The 19,923-nt window shown below is 36.1% G+C and overlaps 1 protein-coding gene across 1 annotated transcript; it reads right to left on the reverse strand.

The window, feature by feature from the left end:
• Positions 1 to 410: 410 nt before the first annotated feature.
• LOC127446416 (transmembrane protease serine 9-like) lies at positions 411 to 19,703 on the reverse strand. The gene is made up of 15 exons (XM_051707318.1): positions 19,126 to 19,703; positions 18,160 to 18,180; positions 17,905 to 18,073; positions 17,483 to 17,751; positions 17,245 to 17,390; positions 16,768 to 17,023; positions 16,555 to 16,668; positions 5,495 to 5,635; positions 4,492 to 4,512; positions 4,224 to 4,392; positions 3,847 to 4,115; positions 3,609 to 3,754; positions 2,587 to 2,800; positions 2,366 to 2,479; positions 411 to 1,277 (listed from the first exon to the last, which is right to left on the reverse strand). The coding sequence occupies exons 1-15, from the start codon at positions 19,172 to 19,174 to the stop codon at positions 1,273 to 1,275; spliced, it is 2,103 nt and encodes a 700-aa protein (XP_051563278.1). The 5' UTR covers positions 19,175 to 19,703; the 3' UTR covers positions 411 to 1,272.
• Between the last annotated feature and the right edge of the window lie 220 nt (positions 19,704 to 19,923).

Here is a 19,923-nt window from a genome sequence, read left to right on the forward strand (position 1 = left end):
TTGTTGTTTGATTAATATTAACGATACTAGACAGCTGCAAATCTATTAGGCTGCTATTACACATGTTTACAAGTCTGATATTTTGATACAAATCTGCTTTTTTGTCCCACTGTGTACAATGTGGTGGGGGTGCCGTTCCTAATATCTGTAAAATAGTAAAAATGTAACAATACAAATACGTATATTTATCATATAAAGGATTCTGAAATATTTTAGAAAAGCTATAAATAAACTATAAATACGTTTTAGATTCTAACAATACATCCATATTGTATGTTTCATCATCTATACAAATGTACAATAAGGTACGTGGGATTTTTTAAAATTTATTTATTTATTTATTTTATACATAAGAATACCCACGAATAATGAGATCAGACTGGATTTGTACTGGAAAAGCCTTGGGACTATTATGCACCTTTCACATCACCCCCTGTTGCAGTAGATTATTACAGCAAAAGACATAGAAAGACAGAGTACTTCAGGAGTATTTATTTTATTGATTCTGATAAAAGCCTGTGACCAAGAGGAGGGCGTGGCCGGGCCGTGAAGGTGCACGGCCAGCACTGAGTCAACTAAACAGCAGGAGAGAGAGAGCCCAGATGCCAGTTCGAGAGAAAGACACACACGCGGCCACTGTGAGTGTGTGTGTGTGTGTGTGTGTGTGTGTGTGTGTGTGTGTGTGTGTTTATATTTATGTTTCTTTAAGTTCTTTTACGTCATTAAAGTTATGTTGACTGTTCTGCCATTTAATGTCAGTTATATAACACAGATCACATATAAGAATAGCATGAAATATTATTATTCATATGTTCAATAATTCAAAAATGACATGTGGTCAAGCCCTTTTTAAATTAATGACAAAACTGAATTATAACTTAAACAAATAGCCTCACTTGTTTGTCATGAGAGTTTACAAACTGATCACATATTAAGAAATTAATTTTACATTTAAATTTCAAGTAATTTTATGCTGATTTAGAGACAGTAAGAATTGTGCTTAATATTTGCAAATCTTTGCCAATGCTCACAATAAATCTTATTAAAGAAAAAGAGAGAGAAAAAAAACTACATACAAAAACTGAGGTAAGTGTTGTTGTTGAACGGAAAACAATTTGTATTCACATTCACACAACCCTGAGTGAAGTTAGCAGTTCTGTGGCAGGCTGTTTGCATTGGTACTAGTTATAATTGCAGAGCTTCCAAAGCAACGTTGACCAGAAGTAGAATTTCCTCGTCATTTGACTGGAGTGTGTAAGTGGCAAGGTGTTCTCACACTGCAAAGACATAAAAACAAATGATAATTCCTGAGACTGAGCAACAGAGCGTACTGGTGGACAGATAAGTCTGGAATAAATGCATTCAGAGTTTAACCTCTTCAACTCTGCAAACAATATATATATTAAATTGTATGTATCATAAGATTGTAAACTGTGGCAGGGAGGAGGACAGGGTCGGGTCGTGATGTTGCACACCTAATCAGGCTAATCAAGTCCTGGATACCAGTTCCAGAGAGAGAGTGTTACGGGCAGCTGCCTGGAATGTGTTTGTCACATGCCAGGCAAGTTAATCATTAAATGGTTATTTCTGTTGTTAAGCCAGTTCTCGCTTCCTACTTTCCCTTTTACCTTGTTGCACTGGTGCCGAAACCCGGGAGGTTTAATTCATTTTAGGGTGTGCACCAATATTTTGATACACATGTAAGGGACACTGGGGCTAGTAGTCACACATTTTACTCTGTAAATCTTTCACAGGGTAGGTTCATTTTTGAAAGTCAATTTCTGTAGTCACATACCTTAATGTTTTGGCAACAAAAATATATTGTACAGCTATTGAACAAATGTTGACAAATAGTGTGGAATGTTGTCACACCATATGAGGTAAGTTGTCACAATGAAACTTGCCATTAAACAGCTCATTATAAGCTTTTCAGCTAAATTTAAATAGCAAAACAATTATGAAACCAAAACAATTAATTGAACAGTAAAAACGTAAAAGGTAACTTAAATATTTCAAGCCACTGATTTTAACAAGAAATATTGTAATTAATGAATTGCATTATTTATTTATTTTTACAATTAAAACACACGTGACAACTTGTTCCAATAAAAATGTGACAAATAGACACCCTTGCGTTAAAGTATACCAGTGTGGTTTTATTGTGTTCACTTGTTTACCCAACAGCTATAGCAAAAATATGGTTATATTTGAATTGTAGTTTGAAGGACTGAATTCACCAAAATTATTTTTATAGATTCTAAAACGAGTTGTGAACAAGGTGTTTGAAAACAACATACAAAATCACTACTAGAGAAAACACACATTTGTGTAATTATAGATACTGTATGTGTGCTTTTGGACTCACTGGTGCATCGCTGTGCATAATCTTTGCAGCAGTTTATGTGGCAGCTAGTATTGCAGTTGCAACGATTGAGGATGCTGTACTTCTCATTGCATCTCCCACGACAGGAGGATGAAGCTACACCAAATGTACATATAAATAAGCGTAAGTCAAAGAGGTGTCTTTTATTAAGAGAGTATAAATCTGTACAGTTGTGAAAGTGTGTGTGAGAGAGAGAATTTTACTTTGGCTTGCAGAAGAGCATGATTTTGGGGGGCTGAAGGTGACAAAACCCGGCAGGTTCTGACCAATGGTGTTCCTGATCCAGCTTTCATATTGAGACACGCGGGTGTACACACCAGGGCTGTTGGGATCAGCACAGCCATAGCCCCAGCTGGTGATACCAGACTGAACCCACACTGAACACTGCTGGCTCACCATTGGCCCTCCAGAGTCCCCCTAAAGAAAGAGTAAAACAGAAAAGGAAAGGGAGAGATTTAATGTTTTTCTGTTGCTGTTAATGTTTATGGAACTTTTTTATTTTTGGGACTTTTGGACAGGACAGTGAAGGATGACAGGAAAGACTGGAAGAGAGATATCAGTGAAATCAGTAATGATCCTGTCTGTAAGGCTCCGAAACACTCATGGCAAAGTTCATCTTCATTCTTCATTCAGAGCTAGAAAGATGATTGAAACAGTCGAGCAGCAGTATACTATTTGCAAACATTCAGACACCTGTGACATTAAAATGTGTTATCAATGACTACATGCCTAATTATATGAATAGAATTCAGGTGAGATAATTAAAAGAAGCTGTTTTAACCACTCAGTGATGCTTGAAAGTAATATAGATGCTGTATATAATGTGTAATTTGTCATGTTCACATTCTGCATTCATGGCGCTAATGCGCTGACAACACGCTATGAAGCCCTATATGCACCCTCTGTCACCCTTATAATAAATACCCTCTGTTATTGTATTTTATGATGACACTGATACTACTGCAAAGATGAGTGTATAAAAGGGCTGTCAATGGGCATAATTATGACAAAAGAATTATTTTTAGCTACATATCTCACTTTGGGCAGAAATTTGAATGGCTTTTGAGTGTACACGTCATGCCAAAAGCCATTCGACAGTACGGCCCTTGTGCATGTACGCTACTGTCTTACAGAACAATCTAACGTGGACACAGAAGAAATTAGGTCTTGATGGAAGTGAAATGGTATGTATAGGTGTGCATACTCAAATGCGTAGTTGTTGTACCTGACAGGTGTCTTTGCCTCCCTGCAGTAAACCAGCACATATCATGTTGTTGGTGACAGATCCAGCACCAAGAAGATTATTACATTGAGAATTACCCACTACTGGAACCATAGTCTCCTGCAGAGTCCCAGGAGCAGATAAGCTCACTATGCAAGTAAACATACACAAATACACACTTAATCATCAATTTGTGATGTTCAGAGTAGACGTATTTATGTGAAAGAATGAGTGTGTGTACCTCCAGATGCAACATCTCCCCAGCCTGTGATCCAGCTGTTGGTGCCAGGAGCAAAGACACTGTTCTGGGCTGCCAGACACACAGGTCTAATATAGTCAGTAAAGGTAACTGGGGAGGATAGGCGAAGCAGAGTGATGTCATTGTTGTTGGTGTTGCTGTTGTAAGAGGGGTGTTTGATGATTGTTTTGACACTTCTTGAGATTTCATTTTTATTAACTCCCTGCTGTGTCCTCCTTCCTAAGTACACACGTAGAGTGGATACGCTGATACTGAATACAGGCAGAGAAAAAATGTGAAAAACAAAAACAAAACAGCAATAGGCCTATACCAAGACCAATCGAAAAATCTGTGCATATGTGTGTTAAAGAGGTTCTTACCCAGGCATACAGTGAGCTGCCGTCATCACCCATTCACTGCTGATGAGGGATCCTCCGCAAAAATGACCTCCATAGGTGGAGCTATGCAAACTGACCTGCCATGGCCACGACCCATCAGGGGCATTCACACCACCCACAATTCGGGTGTTTAAAGGGGCACGCCCACAAACTGTGGAAAAGGGGGAGAGCGAAATACACATTACAGATGTTTCTATTTAAACACCATGCAACTTCATATTAACATCTATCGAAAGAGAGGCGCGCTTACCATTCAACTGAGAAAGTGAACCTGCAATGAAAAAGACATAGTACACATTAAAGGTGAAGACATCAAGACTTTTATACATCTTGGTCAACTAAGCAGGGATCATGTATTTCAGCTCTGTTGGTCCATTCAATGCAAGTGAATGGTGGCCAGAATTTTGAAGCTCCAAAAAAGACATAAAGGCAGCATAAAAGTAACCCGTAAGACTCCAGTGGTTAAATCCATAACTTCAAAAGTGATATGATAAGTGTGGGTGAAACTAAACAGGTGCCACGTGTGACCTTCAGATGTGAAAGTAAAAGTGAAAGTCGAGATTTACACATAAAGCACATAAATATTGATCTGTTTCTCACCCACACCTACCATATAGCTTTTGAAGATATGGATTTACCCACTGGAGTCTTATAGATTACTTTTATGCTGCTTTTATCTGCTTTTTGGACCTTGAGATTTCTGGCCACCATTCACTTCGTAAGGACCAACAGAGCTGTTGAGAAATTCTTCTAAAAATCTTCGTTTGTGTTCTGCAGAAGAAAGAAAGTCATACACATCTGGGATGGCATGAAGGTGAGTAAATGATGAGATAATTTTCATTCTTGGGTGAACTATTCCTTTAAACAGCTCTCAGTTCTGTTTACCTGAGTATTGTCATGTTTGAAAGCCTTAGTGATCGGATTCAAGGAAATGATCTACAAAAACTAAAATAAAAACCAGCCAGTACCTAAAACAACTAAGATATACAATATCATATATTAAAGCTTACTTCTGTTCAACATTTAGGTCTGAATTTGGTTTATTACATGGAAAAAATAAAGTGTTTATTTATCTCCTGGATCATCTAAATTTTTTTACACACAGAGAAATTATTATTTATATTTTTTACGGCAAAGAACCTATTACTTATCAATAGTTGTATTGTATATGCTTATGACTTTAATACATGCTTACTATTCTCTCTAAGTTGTAGCTAATCCAGAAAACATGCCTTAAAGTCATGAAACCTTACCTTTGATGCATATGAGCAGGGCCAAAGTCACACATGTCAAACTCCACATTTTCATTTCACTCTTTCTTTTGAAGCAGAATGGATGATGATGGTAATTTGGTCCTCTGTAACTCTCACAATCCCTTATATACTGGTCTCCTTCTGTAATGCATCTTCTCGTCACTCATCTGCCCTTTTATTTGTCATGCTCCGCCTCCATTTTCTTCATCATTCATTCTTCACATTCTTTTTGTAATACACTGCTGTCAAACTCATTTCCAGTCACTTTTCACTGAGCAAATTATTATTATTTTTTCACAATTAGTGCTTGTTATTTGCTTTTCATAAATAGTTAATAAGTTAATCAGCTTTATTTGTGCAGTCATATAAGAAGTAAAATAAAATTTCAGATCATCTTTGGAGAAGACACAGAGACATATTTTTCTTTTTTAATCATTTTGTTTAATATAATTTGTGTCTTAATCTTACTAATTATTTTTTGTGAAGGATGTAGCAAAACTTGGCTAACACTAAATTTAAAAGGAAAAAATTGCAGAATTGCAGATTTTGTAGAATTGCAAAATAAATTTAAATATCTGTAACAATTTACAATAAGGATCCATTTGTTTACATTAGTTAATGCATTAGGTATCATGAACTAACAATGAACAATATATTTTTTTACAGCATTTATTCATCTTTGTTAATGCTAGTTAATGAAAAAGACAATTGTTCATTGTTAGTTCATGTTAACAAATGGAATCTTATTGTAAAGTCTTACTAAGATATCAATGTCTTTGAATGTCCAAGGTTATCACCTTGCATTTGATCCTTATGTCAAGCAAAACAAAGTTTCTTATGTAATCGTGACAACTTCTTTGTGTCTGGATGTGTAACACGAATAAATGACGTGTAACACATTAAACATGACAAAAACATGCAAGTGGAAGGCATGACGATAATAATAGCCTTCAGACTCAAAGACACAGACTATGGCCTAAATGATTATGTACAGAAAATTGTTTTCAGAAATTGTCATCATAAAAGCCAGACACAGGACAGGTGACTCAGTGTGTGTTAAAACAGACATTTTTGATATTTTGGAAGTTTCAGCTGAATGCACAACAATGCACAACAATGCACAAGAATGCACAACAATGGTACTTAAAGGCCAAATATTCTAACAGTTCAACTGAGTGTGTTCTGCCACCAACCTCATCTATAAAATATAAAATAAGAAAATAGAACTCAAATGTATTTTACACATTTATAAATTGTCTTAATTTTTTAATTCTCAAATTTATGATTTTAAAAATAAGCCAAAGTCAGCTGTAACGAGATATTTCTCCCATGCTCTTTTTTCACTTTAAGCAAAGGGACATCAATTGTCTGCATGTGTGAATGCAAATATTTGTGTTTTCATATTCATATATTTGGCCCTCAGTGTCCAGGATATCTGTGATGTTTCTTTGATGATGTGATTATCTAATGGCTTTTCAAATGTGATCTGTATGGCTCCCAGATTCTGCTCCACTTCTCTCACCTCCAACATCATTGTTGGAGGCAATGTCACAGATCTCAAGATCCGGCAAGATAAAGAACACAAAATCCTGAATATCAGCCTTGGAATAAGCCTTCTGTCAGCCTGTCAACGTATTTTCTTAGAATTTGCTCATCATTCAGATATCAAAAGGCAACCGAGCATACTGTAAAAGACTTAATATAAGGACATACAAACATAGAATTACTTTGTTGTTTGTGAATCAGATTAACATGTTAATAAGTGTTTGTCTGGGTTGTCCCATACAATTATTATGGGGGGCCCTGGATAATTACGGTGGTCATATAGAAGCACAGTAATAGACTACAGCACCAATAATACAGTATTTATTCACACCAAAAATCACAGCTTATATATCAGGCAACCTGGGTAACATACAACAGACATTACATGGCCATCATAATGCCAGTGGTTACGTGCATTTCTTAACACTGACTGAGTACACTTTCAAAACTTTCAGACAGGTTTCTTTGCTGACATGCAGCTCAACACACTAGTTAAAGGGATAGTTCACTCAAAAATGAAAATTCTCTCACTATTTCCTCACCCTCATGCTATCCCAGATGTGTGTGACTTTCTTTTTTCTGCTGAACACAAACGAAAATTCTTAGAAGAATATCTGTGCTCTGTTGGTCCTTTCAATGCAAGTGAATGGTGGCCAGAAATCTGAAGGTCTAAAAAGCAGTAATCCAAGCAGTAAACAAGTAATCCATAAGACTCCAGTGGTTAAATCCATATATTCAAAAGTGATATAATAATGTATGGGTAAGAAACAGAACAATATTTAAGTTATTTTTTAACTATAAATCAGATGTGAAAGTAAAACTAAAAAGGTGCCACATGTGACTTTCATATGTGAAAGTGGAAGTAGAGATTTATAGTAAAAAAAATGACTTAAATATTGACCCACACCTATCATATCGCTTCCGAAGATATAGATTTAACAACTGGAGTCTTATGGGTTACTTTTATGCTGCTTTTATATGCTTTTTGGACCTTAAGATTTCTGGTCACCATTCACTTCCATTTAAAGGACCAATAGAGTTGAGATATTCTTCTAAAAATCTTTGTTTGTGTTCTTCTGAAGAAAGAAAGTCACACATCTGGGGTGGCATGAGGGTGTGTTAATGAACAATTTTAATTCTGGGGTGAAGTTTCCCTTTAATCTCACTTCCAAAATTCAAAAGACAGTTCAAAGGCACTTTGTTGTTTCACTTGTTAGGTACAGGCCATGGATATGCAATAATGTAAGCCATAGCAGCCACAATGAGACACAGGAATTTGTAATAATTGTTAAGACATCATGTGCAAAAGACTGCAGAAACAAGTATAACAGGAACAACCAGATGATGGACCATACATGAATGATGACAATGGGAGCATCTCAATCAGCTCCCTAGTTCGGTAGTCAGAGCACTGGTCAGTGAGTCAGCCATTTCTAAGGCTGTCTCTGTGAAACGTTCGCTCCCTTAAAATTCACAGAAATCACCGTAAAAACCATCAAAGTAATGTCAAAGGTGAGCATTGGGACACTTATGACTCAATCAACTGTAACACGATAACGAGCTCACTACTTCTTTATTATTATGACTGATTAATTAAAAAACATGAAGCAGTGTTTACTTAATTGAGAAAGACAAAGGCAACTTGCCATTGTGTTTTATGTAATATGTTTATATTTATATTAAGATAATAATGGAGTGTGTTCAACAATAACAGCATATTAATTGTGAATTTTCACTGGTATTGGTACAAACTAATTTGTATATATATATATATATATATATATATACAGTACTATGCAAAAGTTTTAGGCACTTGTGAAAAATGTTGCATAGTGAGGATGTCTTCAAAAATAATGCCATAATTAGTTTTCATTTATCACTTAATGTCATACAAAGTCCAGTATACATAAAAAAGTTAAATCAATATTTGGTATGACCACCTTTGCCTTTAAAACAACACCAATTCTCCTAGGTACACCTGGACACAGTTTTTCTTAGCTGTTGGCAGATATGATGTTCCAAGCTTCTTGGAGAATTTGCCACAGTTCTTTTATCTATTTAGGCTGTCTCAATTGCTTCTGTCTCTTTATGTAATCTCAGACAGACACAATGTTCAGAGGGGGGCTTTGTGGGGACCATGACATCTGTTGCAGGGCTCCCTGTTCTTCTATTCTAATCTATTCTATTTGCAAAAGTAATGTTTGTGAGTCTAACATTTATATTTCCTATTGACACACTAAAGCTGAAGATATAAATAACCATCTTAAGACAAATGCTTTTGTGAAACATGTGCCTAAGACTTTTGCACAGTACTGTATATATATATATATATATATATATATATATATATATATATATATATATATATATATATATATATATATACACACACACACACTGCCGGTCAAAAGTTTTGAAACACTTGACTGAAATGTTTCTCATGATCTTAAAAATCTTTTGATCTGAAGGCGTATGCTTAAATATTTGAAATTATTTTTGTAGACAAAAATATATTTGTGCCACCATATTAATTTATTTCATTTTAAAACTAAAATTTAATTTTAAAAAAAAAGTTTTTGAAATTGATGACTTGGACCAAATAATAAAGAAAAGCAGCCAATAAGTGCCCAACATAGATGGGAACTCCTTAAAAATCATCCCAGAGTGATACCTCACGAAGCTGGTTGAGAAAATGTCAAGAGTACATGTCTGCAAATTCTAGGCAAAGGGTGACTACTTTGAAGATGCCAAAATATAACACAGTTTTGATTTATTTTGAAGTTTGTTTAGTCACAACATAATTCCCATAGTTCCATTTATTTTATTGCATAGTTTTGATGACTTTACTATTATTCTAAAATGTGAAAAATTATAATAAAGAATGAGCTTTTGACCGGTAGTGTATATACAGTTGAAGTCAGAAGTTTACATACACTAAAAACATTTAAACTCAGTTTTTCACAATTCCTGACATGTAATCGTAGAAAACATTCCCTGTCTTAGGTCAGTTAGGATCACTACTTCATTTTAAGAATGTGAAATGTAGAATGTTCTGTTGTGCAGGGCTCCCTGTTCTTCTATTCTAATCTTTTCTATTTGCAAAAGTAATGTTTGGGAGTCTAACATTTATATTTCCTATTGACACACTAAAGTTGAAGATATAAATAACCATCTTAAGACAAATGCTTTTGTGAAACATCTTATGTGCCTAAGAAAACATTCCCTGTCTTAGGTCACTTAGGATCACAACTTCATTTTAAGAATGTGAAATGTGAGAATAATAGTAGAGAGAATGATTTATTTCAGCTTTTATTTCTTTCATCACATTCCCAGTGGGTCAGAAGTTTACATACAATTTGTTAGTATTTGGTAGCATTGCCTTTAAGTTGTTTAACTTGGGTCAAACATTTTGGGTAGCCTTCCACAAGCTTCTCACAATAAGTTGCTGGAATTTTGGCCCATTCCTCCAGACAGAACTGGTGTAACTGAGTCAGGTTTGTAGGCCTCCTTGCTCACACATGCTTTTTCAATTCTGCCCACAAATATTCTATCGGATTGGGGTCAGGGCTTTGTGATGGCCACTCCAATACCTTGACTTTGTTGTCCTTAAGCCATTTTGTCAAAACTTTGGAGGTATGCTTGCGGTCATTGTCCATTTGGAAGGCCAATTTGCAACCGAGCTTTAACTTCCTGGCTGATGTCTTGAGATTTTGCTTCAATATATCCACAAATTTTTCCTTCCTTATGATGCCATCTATTTTGTGAAGTGCACCAGTCCCTCTGCAGCAAAGCACCCCCACAACATGATGCTGCCATCCCCACGCTTCACGGTTGGGATGGTGTTCTTCGGCATGCAAGCCTCACCCTTTTTCCTCCAAACATAACAATGGTCATTATGGCCAAACAGTTCAATTTTTGTTTCTTCAGACCAGAGGACATTTCTCCAAAATGTAAGATCTTTGTCCACATGTGCACTTGCAAACTGTAGTTTGGCTTTTTTATGGAGGTTTTGGAGCAGTGACTTCTTCCTTGCTGAGCAGCCTTTCAGGTTATGTCGATATAGGGCTCGTTTTACTGTGGATATAGATACTTGTCAACCTGTTTCCTCCGCCATCTTCACAAGGTCCTTTGCTGTTGTTCTGGGATTGATTTGCACTTTTCGCACAAACTACATTCATCTCTAGGAGATAGAATGCATATCCTTCCTGAGCGGTATGATGGCTGCGTGGTCCCATGGTGTTCATACTTGCGTACTATTGTTTGTACAGATGGATATGGTATCTTCAGGCGTTTGGAAATTGCTTCCAAGGATGAACCAGATTGTAGAGGTCCCCAATTTTTTTTCTGAGGTCTTGGCTGATTTCTTTTGATTTTCCATTGATGTCAAGCAAAGAGGCATTGAGTTTGAAGGTAGGTCTTAAAATACATCCACAGGTACACCTCCAGTTCAGTACACCTCCTATCAGAAGCTAATTGGCTAATTGTCTAAAGGCTTGACATCATTTTCTGGAATTTTCCAAGCTGCTTAAAGGCACAGTTAACTTAGTGTATGTAAACTTCTGACCCACTAAAATTGTGATATAGTCAATTAAAAGTGAAACAATCTGTCTGTAAATAATTGTTGGAAAAATTACTTGTGTCATGCACAAAGCAGATGTCCTAAACGACTTGCCAAAACTATAGTTTGCTAATAAATCTGTAGAGTGGTTAAAATTAGTTTTAAAATCAGACCACTGATCAGTTTCTCTGGATTTACTATTTCTAGGTATGTGTTTGAGTAAAATGAAATTTTTTGTTATATTCTATAAATTACTGACAACATTTCTCAAAAATTAAAAATAAAATATTGTCATTTAGAGCATTTGTTTGCAGAAAATGACAACTGGTCAAAATAACTAAAAAGATGCCTCGTTTTCAGACCTTGAATAAGGCAAAGAAAACAAGTTCATATTCATTTTTAAACAACACAATACTAATGTTTTAACTTAGGAAGAGTTCAGAAATCAATATTTGGTGGAATAAACCTGATTCCCAATCACAGTTTTCGTGCATCTTGGAATGCTCTCTACCAGTCTTTCACATTGCTGTTGGGTGACTTTGTCACTCCTGGTGCAGAAATTCAAGCAACTTGGCTTTGTTTAATGGCTTTTGGCTATCTATCTTCCTCAAGATCACATTCCAGTGGTTTTCAATGGGGTTCAGGTCTAGAAATTGGGCTGGCCATGACAGGGTCTTGATCCGGTTGTCTTCCATCCACACCTTGAATGACCTGGCTGTGTGGCGTGGAGCATTGTCAATCCACAGAGTTGGGGAACATTGTCAGAGCAGAAGGAAGCAAGTTTTCTTCCAGGATAACCTTGTACGTGGCTTGATTCATGCATCCTTCACAGAGACAAATCTGCCTGATTCCAGCCTTGCTGAAGTACCCCCAGATCATCACCGATCCTCCACCTGGTCATCTAATGGTTAGACGGAGACCTGGAGAAATTCGTCTTTGTGAAGGACACATGAATCAAGCCATGTAGTGCTTAGGCCTATATACACTCACTGAGCACTTTATTAGAAACACTATGGTCCTAATAAAGTGCCTGACGTGGTCTTCTGCTGTTGTAGCCCATCCGTCTCAAGGTTCGACATGTTGTGCATTCTAATTTGCTATTCTTCTCACTACAATTGTACAGAGTGGTTATCTGAGTTACCGTAGACTTTCTGTCAGCTCGAACCAGTCTGGCCATTCTCTGTTGACCTCTCTCATCAACAAGGCATTTCCATCTGCAGAACTGCTGCTCACTGGATGTCTTTTGTATTTGGCATCATTCTGAGTAAACTCTAGAGACTGTTGTGCTTGAAAATCCCAGGAGATCAGCAGTTACAGAAATATTCAAACCAGCCCATCTGGCACCAACAATCAATCGTTTAAAGGCAGAATTTGAAGCTTATAACTTTATAAAAACACTTGCATTCTTCTGTTAAAACTCATATATTATTTGAGCTGTAAATTCGTTGAATAATAATTTTTACAGTTATTTTAGGGCTTTAGGATTTGTCGACATCACATCATTATGACAACAAAGTTGTAAAATTGGCTATAACTTTACACAGAAAAGGTTAGTAAGCTATTTTATCACACTAAAATCATGTTAACACACAAATTGTTTACATTTTGTGACTATACTTTTGAAATAATGAGTATTTGAACGTTTATGGATTGGCCCCCATTCATTTCCTTTGTAAATGACTCACTGTAATTTCTTTTTGCTTTTTTTAAAGAAAGGAATTAGTTTTTGTGGAAATCAATATTATGCCTTAAATGCTGTCGATAGAGCTGAACTTGTATTGAACCCAGAATATTCCTTTAAAAACATTGGATAGTAATACAGATCAAGTTAATCAAGTCAGTAAAATCACAAAATAAATGCAGTCAAATGTGCATTACATATCAAAATACAGTGAACATCAATATATATCAACTAGACAGTACAGTGAGCAGTTATCTGTATTATATGCATAGGCCTGTGTGATATACAGTACAGTGAGGCATTGTTTGGTGTGGGTTGTAATGGGCCAGCAGAGGTTCTGTCTTGTTTTTTTGTCCCAGTCCATAACAGGAAATTTTTTAAATCATGATCTAATTAATCTGTGGAGAAAAAAATCGAAGTATAGAAAAAGAGCTATAATGTGCAATTTATTTGAAAGTATTATGCATTTTTTTATTGTACCTGGTGAAAAACAACTTGTTCTTTAGCATTTCCAGTAAGATTGGATTATGTTCACCTTAAAAATGAATGTTATCATCATGAGTAAAGTGGAGTAGGCCTATAGCTGGCACTTAATCAATAGCTTAATTTACTGGCCATTCAGTTTTTCCAACCATATTATTTACTTCTACTGTACAGTCTTATCATGACCTCATCATCAATCACATGAATAGTGGCTCTTCCAGGAGCAATGATCAATAAACATGTAGAGACAGTGCTCAGTGTCACTCACATAAACACAAAACATCATCAGGGTAACACATGTGAAATCTAAAGTACATAAAAAAATGTAAAAAAAAACAGAACATCCCAATGTACACAACTGATATAAAAAAAAAAAAAAAATGAAGAAGCATAACTATTCCCATAAAATATAATGAAATATGATGGGTCATGCAGGGAATTGTGGGAACGCCCGATTATTGTTTTTTACCGTAATTTTAACAATAATTTACTGTAAAAAGTACATGTACTCTCTTGTTAAACATAATGTAAAAACTACTGTATTGTCTTTTAAAATATATTTAAAAAAATGTACTGTGTATTTTACAGTTAATACTCGTTAATCAATTTAAAAAAAAATCTGTAGCATTTTTACAGTCTTTACCGTTAAAATTACAGATATTTTTTTACAGTTTATTTATTGCTGTATATAAAGAAACTGATGTACTCCAAATGAATTGAATGTATGTTTATGTGTTGATGTGCTGACTTAATCCATATGTTGATGTAATTGATAATAGTAGGCCTGCATACAAGGTTGTGAGTCGTTGAAGATTATTTTTAATTAATTATGAGCAATATGATGAGATGTTAAATAGGGGAGACCAGTGGTAATTTATTAAAATGTTCCTTTCTAATTCATAGACCACTACAAATCCATACGGTATAAGAAAAACATGTCCCAACATTTAATAGGCTACAAGAAGTCAGGAACATTAACTGCCACCAAGACTACATTGGCTGGTAACACTTGAAATTATATAAGCCCACTGTATCTCACATAAGAGCACACCTCAAAGTAATGCTATTAGTCATTGCTTTGTACTGAATAGTTTTTGCCTTAATATGATACTAATTCTTTTAGTCAGGAATAACATTGTTCAGCTTGATACTTTAATAAAAATAATGTTCATAACATTTTATAAATTCAATCTTTCCATTCATTCATAAAATTTTTAGGCTATTTCATAACTAGTGTTACAAATGCCCCATCCTCACAGCTATGATAAAATATTGTATGGTAGCTACTAGCGACAGTGTCGTTGGCTTTTGTATGACAAATTGTTTGTTATGCTTGTTATTCCTTGGGATAAAATTGTCTACTAAAAGACTTAATGTAAAAAAGTAACATTTCTGGCAGTGTCATCAGCAAGAGGTTGTGGCAAAATGTATCTTGATTTATTGACAATCTGTTTAGTGGCTTTAATTTGTGTTATAAAAATGTAATTTTGGGTTTTTTAAATTTCACAAATTATCAAAATTATTTGCAAGAGAACGCAAAAGCATTTGCTTATTTTTTTCCCACGCCACTAATTGTTCCCCCCACAATCTTGGCCCTTTAGGGGCTCCGTAAATTTACCATACAGAAGCATCTTCTTTCTCTGGAAATTATATATATTCCATTAATATCAGTACTAACAAGAAAGACATTAAAATTGTGGAACTGTATAGTACTTTAAGTTATTTTGCGTAATATGGCCTTTGTGTGTGTGTGTGTGTGTGTGTGTGTGTGTGTGTGTGTGTGTGTGTGTGTGTGTGTGTGCGCGCGCGCGCGCGCGCGCGTGCTTTCATGTTTTTGGTTTTTGGTTTTTGGTTTTTGGTTTTTGGTTTTTGGTCTGTTATTATATTACTGCTACTATTCTTTTTTACTTTCTTTTTTTTTGTACCACTAGTTAAGAGAATTAAAAAAAACAAAAACAAACAAAAAAAAAAAACATTCAAACAGAGCAGCCTGTGGTAGCCAAGTGGGAATTCCACAACGTTACACGTTTGAGCAGAGTTTGAAGGCTCCACCTGGCGGAGAGGTGCTGGAGATACACAAGTCACGTTCCAGAAAAATATCTGATTGGAACAATATGGCAGATAGTGTGCCTTGGTGTAAGCTCTGGTTCTTGTTTCTAAAGTATCTGTTCAGCAATAAAGTAGTTACAAGATGTTAAAAGTCATTGTTTTATGTTACCATTGGTTACAAGCCAGAAGTATTTAATTAATGTTATTTAATTTATATATGATTGTTTATGTACTGTGTAGTACGAAAAATAACATTTGCAAGAACACATTTAATTTTTGACATAGATGAATTTGAATAAAATGCTCTTTAGTTCTTCATGTATATATTCAGCTTTATTCTAAGCAAAGCTGACATTTAAATGGTTAGACAATTACTTTGCAGTTCAAAGTCAAAAACAGCAGAGAGAGAGAGAGAGAGAGAGAGAGAGAGAGAGAGAGAGAGAGAGAGAGAGAGAGAGAGAGAATCAAACAAGATAAGTAAATGCAGCAGTTCTTGCGGTAAATTGATTGCAGTCCCTATGATTTTGGTCCTTGTAGCTTGCTAAAATGACTTTAACCATTAGTAGAAACTCCAACAAAATTCTCAGAGTTGCCTCAAGTCTCTTCCTGTAGAGGCATAAAAACAAACAATTAGTCCATGGATCAAGTGAGAGAAATACAAAGGTCTTTGCAGAAAATGCTGTAGTAATTTTGTTTAAAACAGATAAAGTTAGTTTCTGTATGTATTTGTTTGTGTATACTCACTGACGCATCGCTTTTTATAATCTCTGCAGCAGTTTACGTGGCAGCGAGTATTGCAGTTGCACAGGTTGCGGCTGTCAGACTTCTGACCACATCTTCCACGACAGGAGAATGAAACTAAACAATCACACATATAAAGAGCATTATGTAAAGAAGTGGGTGTTGTTTAGGAGGCATAAACGTGTAAGTGTGTAGTTTTGAGAGAGAGAGCATTACATTGAAAGGGTGGAGGTGGTAAGGTAGTCGAAGCAGGTGAGGTATTAGGAGTAGGTTGGCATGAGCTTGTAGGGTCGAAGTTGACTAATCCTGGAAAGTTCTGGCCAACAGTGCTCATGATCCAGTCCTGATACTGTGAAACGCGGGTGTACACACCAGGTGTGTTGGGGTCAGCACAGCCATAACCCCAGCTGGTGATACCAGACTGAACCCACACTGAACAATGCTGGCTCACCATTGGCCCTCCAGAGTCCCCCTAAAGCAAGAGTTAGAGAGAAAAATGTGTTTTTGTTTACAGGACTGTAATTTCACATTAAAACTTGGGCTGAAAGTTAAAGGAAAATACCCTCAAAGATTTCAAAAAGGCAGTATAGATAAATAAAGATATATGTTAACAACCTAATGGACTTTCAGACAAAGAGCATTTGTTTGTGTGCACAATTGGATAAATAATAATTATCTAGTTGGTTGTTGTACCTGACAGGTGTCTTTGCCTCCCTGCAGTAAACCAGCACATATCATGTTGTTGGTGACAGATCCAACACCCAGAAGATTATTACACTGAGAATTATCCACTACTGGAACCATAGTCTCCTGCAGAGTCCCAGGAGCAGATAAGCTCACTATGCAAGTAAACATACACAAATACACACTTAATCATCAATTTGTGATGTTCAGAGTAGACGTATTTATGTGAAAGAATGAGTGTGTGTACCTCCAGATGCAACATCTCCCCAGCCTGTGATCCAGCTGTTGGTGCCAGAAGGGAAGCTGCTGTTCTGGGCTGCCAGACACACGGGTCTAATGTAGTCATTAAAGGTGACTGGGGAGGATAGGTGCAGCAGAGCGATGTCATTGTCGTTGGTGTTGCTGCCGTAGAAGGGGTGAACGATGACCTGGGTGACATTTCTGATGATTTCATAGGTATTAACTCCCTGCAGTGTCCTCTTTCCCAAGTACACTTGTACAGTAGACATGCTGACACTGAATACAGGCAGAGAGGATGAAAGTGAAGAATACAAAGAAATAATGTACAAGAACAGTACAAGTACAAATAAGAACAGTCTCAGAGTTGGTATGAACAGTGATTTTAAATCTGTGGTTGGATAGATAGATGTGTGTTTATGTGAATCGAACCTATGAAAACAGTGAGCTGCCGTCAGCACCCATTCACTGTTGATAAGGGATCCTCCGCAAAAATGACCTCCATAGGTGGAGCTATGCAAACTGACCTGCCATGGCCATGCCCCCTCAGGGGCATCTACACCACCCACTATACGGGAGTTTAGAGGGGCTTGACCACAAACTGAGTAAGAAAGAAAGAGCTATTCACATAAACATTTCAAAAATCTGACTTCTTATCAACATCTAAAGAATGAGAGGGGCTCTTACCATTCAACTGAGAAAGTGAACCTGCAATGAAAGAGACGTTGTATATATTAGAGGGAAAGGTTTTTACGAATCTTCATGAACATGTCAAAAAGCCTGAACCTGAACTAAATTTGGAGTGTTAGAATGGTTACAGTTGTTTGCTTGTAGTCCTTCCCACTGAGAGTTGAGTGACCCTACGTCACAGTAAATAGTCCAAACTAATTACATTTAAATCAATGCATAATGAATGAATAATAATTTTTATCGAGGTACAATTTGTTTTAAGTTCTGTATTCGATGAACATTCGCCAACTGTTCCTAAGAGATAGTCTGAAAAGTCCACACACTGCACTAAAACATCACTGGCTTCCAGTGATGGACTGGCCATTTGCCGCGGCACTTGAGCCGACCAGAACTGACCCTCCTACACAATGCATTTTCTGGCCGCAACTCAAGAAACTAGCAAGACCGTCCCTCCCACGCAGCTCTGATGAACCTGCTCTGCTCTTGAACCATGCAGTCCCGTGGTAAACACAGTGTCAGATATTTAAAGCTTAATGGCACTGTGCAAAGCTCTTTGAAACCAGATTAAACAGCCCAAACATTCTAAACAACACGTGTTAATAATATTTTTGTAAGATTGTTGCCTTCAGAGAGGGCAGGTAGGAGAAACAAACTGTCCAACAAATATCAAATCTACTAACTTTATTGGGTTCTGGAAGCACTGATGGCAGTTTCAGTGTTAGACAGCTCCTGCTTCAGTTCTACTAAATGTGAGTTCTATGTGCTGGAACTATAAGTTCTATGTGCCCCTATTAATGAGACTTTAGACATGTGGCTGCATGTGACATCCAAATTTATTTAGATAAAATATCTCACAGGGCACAGGAACATGACTACTACAAATGCCATAGAAACGAATAAAGTTAGAAAACCTTAGTGTAAATAAATGTTTATACCCTAAAAATTGTGAGACTAAGACCTTACCTGTAACACACTGAAGCAGGACCAAAGTGAAACACGCTAACCTCCACATCTTCACACAAACTGTCTCTTACTGTAGCTTGCAGAATGAATGTTGATGGTGGATTTGGTCTTCTTTGCCACTCACAATCCCTTTTTATATTCACTTCTACAGTCTCTTTCTGTCACTTATCTAAATAGTCTCATGTCACACTAATTAATTTTTTCATTGTAATTTTGTGCTCCTCGCCCTCTTTTCACAATACAAACCTGTCAAACATGTATTATATAAGTATTTATTAAACATACTGTATATTTTAAATGCAAGTTTAAACGCAAGTGTCTGGCAAGTTTTTTTTTTGTTTTTGTTTTTTTGTGCAGGGTGTGCATGTTATTAAATACTTGATTGCAGTTTGAACTAATCAGTTTGAGAATGATTATCCAAGAATATATATCCAGGAAATTATATTAACATTATTTATAACAAGACTATTTCTGTGCAACTAAGTACATCAAATGTATATCTAAAGCAAACCTTTTAAGAGACAAGAAAGATTTCAAGCAAAATGAAAAGAACAAATGGCAAAAACACAGAAAACCACAGAAACACCTAAACAAAAGATTGATTTAAATGGATGTGGGAAATTGGGGGGGGGGGGGGGGGGGGGTGAGACAATATAATGTAATATTTACCCTAATTAAATAATAATAATGTATTAAAGCATTATCTCACATTTGTGATGTTCTGTTGTGCAGTACTTCATGTGACCAAAATTTTGTTTTTGGATTGTGCTGAGAGAATTTGTATAAAAGCACTTCATT

This window comes from Myxocyprinus asiaticus, chromosome 9 (assembly GCF_019703515.2).
Source record: "Myxocyprinus asiaticus isolate MX2 ecotype Aquarium Trade chromosome 9, UBuf_Myxa_2, whole genome shotgun sequence".
NCBI lineage: Eukaryota > Metazoa > Chordata > Actinopteri > Cypriniformes > Catostomidae > Myxocyprinus > Myxocyprinus asiaticus.

Excerpts from the sequence above, each read along its gene's own strand:
- LOC127446416 (XM_051707318.1), bottom strand. The coding sequence starts at position 19,174 with ATGTGGAGGTTAGCGTGTTTCACTTTGGTCCTGCTTCAGTGTGTTACA. Across the intron at positions 17,391-17,482 it reads GGGAGATGTTGCATCTGGAG|TGAGCTTATCTGCTCCTGGG; the intron begins GTACACACACTC and ends TTACTTGCATAG. Across the intron at positions 5,636-16,554 it reads TTATAAAAAGCGATGCGTCA|AAGGAGACCAGTATATAAGG; the intron begins GTGAGTATACAC and ends GATGCATTACAG.